This window comes from Cornus florida, unplaced genomic scaffold (assembly GCF_030987335.1).
Source record: "Cornus florida cultivar Cherokee Brave unplaced genomic scaffold, ASM3098733v1 CherokeeBrave_3.0.0_Hap2_Chr05, whole genome shotgun sequence".
Classification (NCBI taxonomy): Eukaryota; Viridiplantae; Streptophyta; class Magnoliopsida; order Cornales; family Cornaceae; genus Cornus; species Cornus florida.
Window position 1 is genome coordinate 27,458,699 of NW_026775575.1, and position 9,351 is coordinate 27,468,049.

General features: G+C 34.8%; 1 protein-coding gene across 1 annotated transcript; it reads left to right on the plus strand.

Moving 5' to 3' along the window:
- Nucleotides 1-6,745: 6,745 nt before the first annotated feature.
- On the plus strand, nucleotides 6,746-9,077 carry LOC132309106 (monothiol glutaredoxin-S1-like). Its single transcript, XM_059807458.1, has 3 exons — nucleotides 6,746-7,039; nucleotides 7,766-7,855; nucleotides 9,015-9,077. Exons 1-3 carry the CDS (start codon nucleotides 6,746-6,748, stop codon nucleotides 9,075-9,077), a joined length of 447 nt encoding a protein of 148 aa, XP_059663441.1.
- The last annotated feature ends 274 nt before the right edge of the window (nucleotides 9,078-9,351 follow it).

Sequence of the window (9,351 nt, forward strand, 5' to 3'; positions counted from 1 at the left end):
AAGTTAAATTGGGAAATTACTGACTGATCTTTAGAGTGAAATCCACCTTGCTTAGAAAAATTACTCAAAACAATTTTATCTTGATATTTTTCGATTAATAAAGTTTAGACAATGATTAGTTGAAATTCGATTGAAAATGGATTATAATAGATTTCACACACGCACACATGAACTTACTAGATTAATTTATAAAATTTTCAGTAAAATTTATAAGTTTTATTTCATGTTGTAATTACTTTCTGAGATTTGAAATTATTTGAAAAGTTTATGAAGTCAAAAAAATTGTTCTCTGAGATATTTTTAAAATTCTCTAAATTTGAATCGTGTGTTAACCGGATAATTTTAATGATCGGTGATTTGTTGTTTTAATTTTAAAATAAAAAAGAAAAAAATTGAAAATTTTGAAAAATTCAAAAAGATTTTGATTTTTAAGTTTTTAGATTTTTCTTTGTTGATTTTTTAATCACCGATGTGTTAGAACAATTTCTGGGTAATTAGAAAAAGTTCTTTTTTCTCAAAACAGCACTGTGTTTAAGACTACCCTTGTTGAACCGGTTCAGTGGGCTGAACCAGTTCAAGGCTATAAGCCAAAAAGGGACTGCCCTTCTTGAACCGATTCAAGAGGGCTGAACCAGTTCAAGAGAGGGTTGAACCGGTTCAAGGGCTCGGGATTTGGGCTTCTTAACTTGCTTTGTGCCTCCTTGTGTGTTTAATCTCACTACCTCTTTATGCTATATTTTCTCTTCACTCCATAACTCACACACATACATATATATACATCATCTATATCATATATTTGTCATCATTCCATGCTATAACATTGATCATTCCATGACATAAATGGGGATTGAAGAAGCTGTGAAGATTAAAAATTGAAAAATGAGTTTGAATGAAAGTTGTTGAGTTTGGGATTGATAACTTAGAGGATTGGTTTAACTTGATTGACAATACAAGATTGAAGCTTATAATGTGATATTTGGGTTGTAATCTACATTGTTGATTGATTTTGGGGAAGATTGAAGATCAAAACAAGCTAATTTTATAACACTTTTGGGGTTGCACACCAAGTGTTTGATAGAATTCCCAAGAGAGTTTACAAGCTTCAAAGTGAATAATTTTGTGAAGAACATGGCTCCAAAATAAGGAAGTTAAAGGCAAATGTGTTGCACAACTTAAGCCTCCCAAAAGGCTCCGAACAAGCATAACCATTCAAAAACCTCAAAGTGATTCATATGCTTCAAGAGACACTCTAATGAATTATCCTTCTGTTTCAAGCACTGGAAGAGTTGAGTTTGAAGAGTCACACTTCTATAATGACAATGCATGACAAGCTTACCTCTCTGTCTACAAGGATGGTCCCATAAAGCCAGAAAGGACTGTTAATCTTCAAAAGCTTCGAGACACAGCTGGTAACAAGCTAGTGAATTACATTGAATCACATAAATGGTTTTTCTTCACTAAGCTTGGAAAAATATTTTACTCTCCAGATATGGTTCGTTACTTCTATGCAAATATTCAAGAGGTAAAAGATTCCTACTTCATTGTGCCACTTTTTGGGAATGATTACATGGTGGATGAAAAGGATATTGAAGCTATTTTAGATCTTCCAAACAGTCGTCGGTTGACAGAACAGACACTACCTTTGACAGTCTCGGGTCCAGATTTTCCCCGAATTGTTTCAAATATTTGTGTACCGAACTCTTCTCTCAATCAAGACAGCATACCAGCTAGATTTCTAATAGATGAAGCGCCATTCTTCAATCTGTTTGCCATAGCTAATCTTGGCTATTTTGGAAAGAAAGATGAGATTAATCATAAGCGAGCACAAGTTCTTTATTTTCTTATTGTTAATGAGACTATTCAGCTTGCACCATCCATTGTACAGCGAATGATTGCTCATTACAAGAAAAATTCGCATAAGTATTCTTCTCCTTTTTCCGGTGATTATCATGGAAATCTTCAAGTTGAAGAAAATTCAGATTCCTCCTAAAGCGTATCATTAGCCTATCATGACTGAATTGGATCCTCGTGAGTTGAATAAATCAAAATCTGCTAGGGAGAATGTAAGAAAGGCTAGGAGAGGTGTTGATGAGGGTTCATCACAAGCTCCAGAAATTACCAGTTATTTCCTCTAAAAGGAAATTTCACAAGAGCTGATGTAAACATCATGTATTCTCATCTTCGGCAGCATCAAACTTCTTTGTTTGAGAGGATGATGGTTGAGGTTAGAGATCTCAAACTACAGATGAATCAGATGAGAGGATAGCAGACAGGGGTTCCCGATGAGGATGTTTACAGGCTTGCACCACCAGATCCGTCTATGAGAGTTGAAGATGAAGATAATGATGGGAATGATTTTTCAGATGGGGATGAAGATGAGGAAGATGAAAAGGAAAGTGGAGAAGATTGAAGTTGTTGTTTTTCTGAACTTGGTGGTTAAGAAGATAATGATGCTAACTTTTTGTGTTATTATTCATGCATCATGACATCATGTTTTGTGTTATCATTGTCATTATTTTTGGATCTTATCTTCAATGCTTTAAATGACATGTTTTAACTGTTTATCTATTTCTCTATTTCTCTATACTCTGCTATTTTTGCTTTGACAATTTGTTCCAAAAAGGGGGAGAACAATATGATCTTAAGGGGGAGAAAAATTAATATTTTTTGAGTTTTTATAAATTTTATTTATTAAACTTCACTGGTAACTTTTGCTTGATGTTGTGCAGTAAATTAGGTCAAGCAGTTATCCAAGATGAGAAGATAATCCAGACATAATCCCGTGTTTTTACCTTTGAATATGATTGTAATTTACTTTTCTACTTTGGGTAGATTACTAAATTATTTTTAGGGTTTTATCACGAAATTGCCAACAGGGGAGATTGTGAGATATTATTTTGTAATTGGCAATTATCGTAAACAAAACAAGTCCAAATCGAGTTGTAATTCAAGTTACTATATTCGGATCGATGGCGACTACGGAATTTGAAAGTTGTTCAAAGTTACCATGAATGAAGATCTTTTGAAAAAAAAAAAAAAAAAAGAAGGTAAAAACAACGCATTAGGAAGGATTCTAAACAGATTAGGACACATTTTATACTTGGTAATTATTTTAAGCTTACCATACAGTATTTTTAGGCTTAAAAGAACTAAGTTTCAAGTTCTGGTCAACTAGAACCGGTTCAGCACCTCTGAACCAGTTCAAGGCTTCAAGTTGTTTTCGAAATAACCAACTGCCAAACTTGAACTAGTTCAAGGTGTCCCGACAGCAATCTACTTTCAGTTACCTTTTCCAAAATTCTTTCCTACTTGTTCATGAATTGTACCAAATCCTATGCATGAATTTTTTTATATTTTCAGAGAGATTAGGTCATTCTATAATGAATATAAACCTTGTCATACACATAAGTTCATTCACAGTTTTTGCATTATCAATTTATTATTTTTAAAGCCTTAGAAAGATTTTTGTTTCAGTAAATCTTAAAGATTTTTCTTTTAGTCTTTCTAGAACTATCACATATTCACATAGTGATTTCAGAGTTGTGTTGTTCGAATTCTGATCGTGATCATACAGTTCATCTACATCAATCAGACAAAAGCAGATCTACTTCTACATCGAATTCAAATGATTGAAGAATAGAAGTAAAAGCGATCACATTTTGAAGGGTTGGAGCACTCATGGAGTGTTGTCTAATCTACCTGCTACTCTTCTACAAAGATCAAGTATAAGCCTGAGGTCAAGTTACTATTGAACGGGGAGTCACAAAGCCAGAGGATTGTCAACAATTGGTGTTTGGTAGAACGGTCAGAGTCAAAATTCAGTATACTTTGTTTCAAACATAATGGATCGGTTTACTTTGGACTTTACAGTTCACGATATTTTTTCCGCGCAAACAGTTAATGTATTTTATAAATTGGGGTTTCCTCGCTAAAAATTCTGGTGTCATCTCTAACTTTTACTTTGCTTTATTTTATCTGCATGTGATTAATTGTTTAATTACTAAAATAAAGAAAGTTAGAAAAACACAAGATCTATTTTCAAAATAATCAAAACTTTCTAAACATTCCGCTACGGACAACTAACAGTTACCACCATGCAGATTCATTCCAATGATGATAAATTGTTGTGAGAAGGTGGAAGGTACACTTTTAAGAGAGTATGGCAAAGTAGTAGAACTGCTTTTGAAGAGGTGCAGTGGCATCATTTGTACTGGGGCAAGGCAGGGCAAGGCCAAGGTGGTCTTCTACAGCTATTTTTGTGATGAGGACAGAATTCCGTCAATGGTGAATCTACAGAGAAGGAAGGTGATGTTGGCCTCTAGATGTACTCTCTGTAATTGAAGTATTGATACCAAAGACCATTTATTTGTTACTTGCAGCTTTTCCCATCAATTTTGGTTATAGTTAGGTTATGTTCTTCACTGGGACATGTTGCAGTTTGCAAATATGCAGACTGTTTGGGACATATACCATTGGTGTGATCAAAGATATCATGATTCTAAGATTCTAAGAACTCTATTTGCTGGAGCTTGTGGGTTTATTTGGAGAGAGAAATTTCAGGCTTCATAGGACTTTGTTGTTGTTGGAGATTTTTGATGTCCATCTTACTTCTTTGCAAGATCTTCTGTAAATCCAGATTTCTGAAGTCTGCTATGTATTGGAAGTGGGCTCTATCTTTACAACATGATATTATAGTATTCCAATTTTTTCCCAGTGTTGCATTGTAATATTAGGGTATATGCCCTCTGTGCACCTGTAATTATTCTATTTTTCATCAATACAACACCATTTATGAAAAAAATAAGGACCAATACTAGATGGGCAGCTGCGGAGCCAAGAATTTACTCTAGATGGGGCAATGATTGAAAAAAAAAAAAAAAAAAAAAAAGAGTTGAACCAAATTAATAAATAGTAAAGGAGAGGAGTCTTTTCAAAATTTTAATTCTTAAAATTTTTCTATGACCTACTGGAAGAGAAAAGACTTGGTTTTTTTTTCTTCTGAATTTTAAAAATTATGTTGGGCCAATGAATTATTAAATTAGAGGTCTTTTTTAATTTTGAAAGTTTTCTTAAGATCATTTGTGAATTTTTTTGAGGTTTAGTGGGGGCATTTTTATAATTATTAAAATATTTATATAAAAATTAAGAATTAAAAAAATAATAATAATTACACCCGATGGACATAACATGGATCCACCACCACTGTAAATGGGTACCACCGCGACACAAGAAATTATTACATAATCATGACCCATCGCATTATCTTGAGCTATTTATGCAATATCATATATATATATATATAACACAAGCTTTAGATCACATGCCTTTTTCTCCTGGGTTGCAGATAAGTGGTTCCTGGAAGTCACATTACATAAGTACACCTTTTAAATATATAGAAGGTTATCACCAAACAGAAATATGAGATGCAATAACCATCATTCCAAATATTGGTGAGGAAATGTATAAAAAAAAATAAATAAATAAGAAAGTGAATTTATTGATGGTCTCGCTCTTTTTCTGCCCAATAAAATGTGATCTAGAGAATTCAACAATCTTACTATTTTGCTTTTTTAATAAAAGGGTCCTTAATTCCAAATGTAAGTAAACAAAATTATTACGACAACCGGTATGATTTTATTTTTTCTTCTATTTCCACCAACGGCCAGTGACTTAACAATATCAGTCTGTTACTTTCTAAAGTGAGGTCAGAGGTTCAAGTCTCAAAAAAAAAAAAAAACTATCCTCTAGTCACATCAACCTTTTTACAAACTCAAGATGCACGAGCATCAATTAAACACAATCGTTCGCAAGCCACGAGGATCAATTAAACACACGCTCACAAATGTACATATGAAGAGTTCAGTAGATGGGGAACAAGAAGAGAATTGAAGATAAACAAGCACTCAAGAACACAGTTCAAAAGGAATACAAAAAAATTAAACAACGCAACATTATGCTGCTGATGAGGGTAGACGAACTTTTTCTTACACCTCCTCTAACAAATCATCCTATAATTTGAATTTGCTCACATTGTTCCACTAATAACATTATTAACATGTGATTTTATATGTATGGAGAGAATATCTCTCCAGCTTCTCTTACTTAGGTCCCTAATGTATAATCTTCTTCCCCTTGTATGGATTATTATTATTTTCTAAGCTTCCTCTTGAGGAAAAGTTACCTCTTATAAGCATCTTTTACTTCCATATATATTGTTCCTTCTCATTCTATTAGCTTTCGGTATTCCCAAATTTGAATTAGATGCCCTACTATCTTTCTCCACCTCATCAGATGCTTCATATTGGTCCTATTAAAAAGTCCTCCATTGAATATATATATATATATATACACATAAAAGATGTGCAATAACTTTTTTTATATAATAAAAAAAGTTATGTACAATTCTACCCATGCACAACTTGTTACAACCCTACTCGTGTACAACTTATTATTTCAGGTCTCTATCAAACAATCATCAAAAAAATATTTTGGAATACAATACACTTTTGGAACATTTTTACTTTTTCGTTTTTTGCTGTTTTTTATCTGCTAAGTAGTCTAAACCACTATCCCTAGGCCTATAAATAACCTCATGAGACCTCTCATGTTCTTCAAAGCAAAGTCTTAGCTCATCCCAAGCCTCATAGATCTCATATTGCTCCTCTCTCTCTCTCTAGATCACTCCCTTGTTGACACACACTTCATCATTTTGCCAAAATCTTCTTATTCCTAATCATTTCTAGAGATGGCTACATTGGAGAGCTTGGTTGGACAAAATCCTGTGGTCATTTTCAGCAAAAGCTCATGCTGTATTTGCCACTCCATTAAGCAACTGATATGCAGTTTTGGGGCGAACCCTATCATTTACAAGCTCAACGAGCATCCAGACGGACAGCAAATCGAAAGGGAGCTGGGAAGAAGATCGAGTTTACCTGCTGTGTTCATAGGGCAGGAGTTGGTCGGCAGCGCCAGAGAGGTGACAAGCCTCCATGTCAGGGGCCAACTAGCCCAAAAGCTAATTGACGCTGGAGCTATTTGGGTGTGGAATTAATCATATATAAATAACGAAACAATGAGAATATTTGTAATATGAGTAATGGTCATTGAATAGTTTTACCAATTGAGTTCATGACTACTTACTCAGCTTTTATATGAACTTTCATTTTGTCTTATGGAGTACGTACTAAATAAAATGATAGTTGGTGCATGTATTTTATTAATATTAATATTAATATTTTTATTTGGTAGGTAACACACTCGTTAACGGTCATTACAGACTAAAACAGTTAACCTTTCTTTTGAAAGGAGGAAGAGATAACAACTATGCATGATCCTCTGTACGTTTTCATTATTTGCATGTGCTTGCCAAAATATGTATATTCTTTGTTCAGAAGCTTCTTAGAGCCAATCAAAGACACTCCACTCTCCCCAAATGTGTAATCAAGTTAATCTTGAGAAGGTTTTGATTCACTAGGTTGAGGCTTCCTTCTTAATGTAACAGAGATCATGGGTTTTCCTTCCCCCTTCCTAAACTAGGTTGGAATGGTGAACTAAATACATGAATTTTTTTAAGGATGCTAGAAGCCGTAGACAAGGTGGCTCGTTGACTCGCTGTTTCCATTCCTATTTGTTTTTCAATGGATGTACTCTCTCAATTTCTCACCGAACTCAACCCTAGCAACCCTAATTTCAACCATCATTGAAGATGCAGAAATCTTGGACTATCCCACCTTACTTTTTATAATAATTTGCTAAAGTTACTCAGGAAGATATTAGTTCTATATCTGTACCAAATGTAGGCCCTGATTCGTTCTGTAAGCTATCTGGCCTCTCTGCAAACACTGCAAAGAGTCAGGTTTGCTTTCTAGAAGCAAAGAGTCAAGTTTCCTTCTATGGAGTCCAGAAAGCCTCCAATTGAGTGACAAAGACCTTGGAGTGCCACTAATATCCACCAAACTCGCCTCTACTGATTGCATACGTCTGGCGGAAAGGATCACAAGCAAAATTAGACACCGTCTAGTAAATTTCTGTCCTGTGTTGGTAAATTGCAACTATCCAAATCCATTCTCTTCAGCATACAGCTTTATTGGATGAATGCCTTCAGCATACAACTACCCCTAACATATCACAAATCAACTACTTATTTCATAGACTAGCTCAGAATCAAGCAGAGTTGACTCCAAAATAGTTTGGATTAAAATTTCTCTCCCCAAAACACAAGGGTGGTTTAGCCATGCATAACCTATCTTTGTTGACAAGAGCAACCATGCTAAAATACATGCAGAGTTTCTTTAAATTTCAACATAATTTGTGGCCCAAATGGATTCAAACTAATCTCATTTGAAAGAGTAATTTCTGGAATATCAAGTGGTTGTTCTTTGACTTGGAAGAAGCTACTATAACTAAGGGCTTTAGCAAGACCTTTTGTCTCTATCAATTCTCTGGTAATGAACTAAACACCTTCCGGTTTGATTCATGAAATGAAATTGATCCTTACCATTCTAGAATCTCCAACTCCTCTAGCATGAGCACATCTACTTGGTAGATACGCAACTGCGAACTCCCTCATTCAAAATGGACATGATCAATTCCTTTTTGTCAAACTAGAATTATCCCAGACTTGAGAAATACTTCTCTCCTTCCTTCCATTCATCCTCTCAATTCCGACTCTATCCTTTGGCTGTCTTCCCTCTCTCCATCATTTTCCTAGCTCACACTCTTCAATTTGTTTCCTCTCCTCTTCTGGCCCCTCTTTCAATTCATATTGTATAATTTATTCCCCACATTTCCAAACACAAGTTCCTTTTATGGTTGGCAGTCTTTGAAAAGCTTCCTTACCATTGGCAAGCCGTGTGTCTCATTTTTTAATTCCAAATGCCTGTATTCTTCGCCTCTCTGACAAGTAATCTCACTCACATCTATTTTTTCATTGTCCCTTCTCTAGCTTTGCATGGTGTTATTTTCAACATATCTACATATCTGTATATCTGTAACTTCCACATTCTTTCTTGTAGCTGGTAGTTCCTCATCTAATGGACTTCCTCCAATTAGGGGACTTCTCTCTCTTTTCTTTCTGAGACTGACCCTTGCTGCTTGTTTCCATACCATTTGGTTAGAAAGAAACAATACAAATTTTAGAAGCATGTAATCCTCCCTGCGGCCTTTGGTCAAATCCATTATTGATTTCATCAAATTAAGGCCCAGTTCTTCCTCCCTTAAAGACCAGTAAATTTGCTCAAGAAATTACTGCAGCATGGCTCCTCCCCAGCTCCTAAATTAGGCCTACAAGAAAACCTCATGATTGTTTCAACAACTGTGTTTACTTCTAGTTTTCCCTCGAAATGAGTCTCT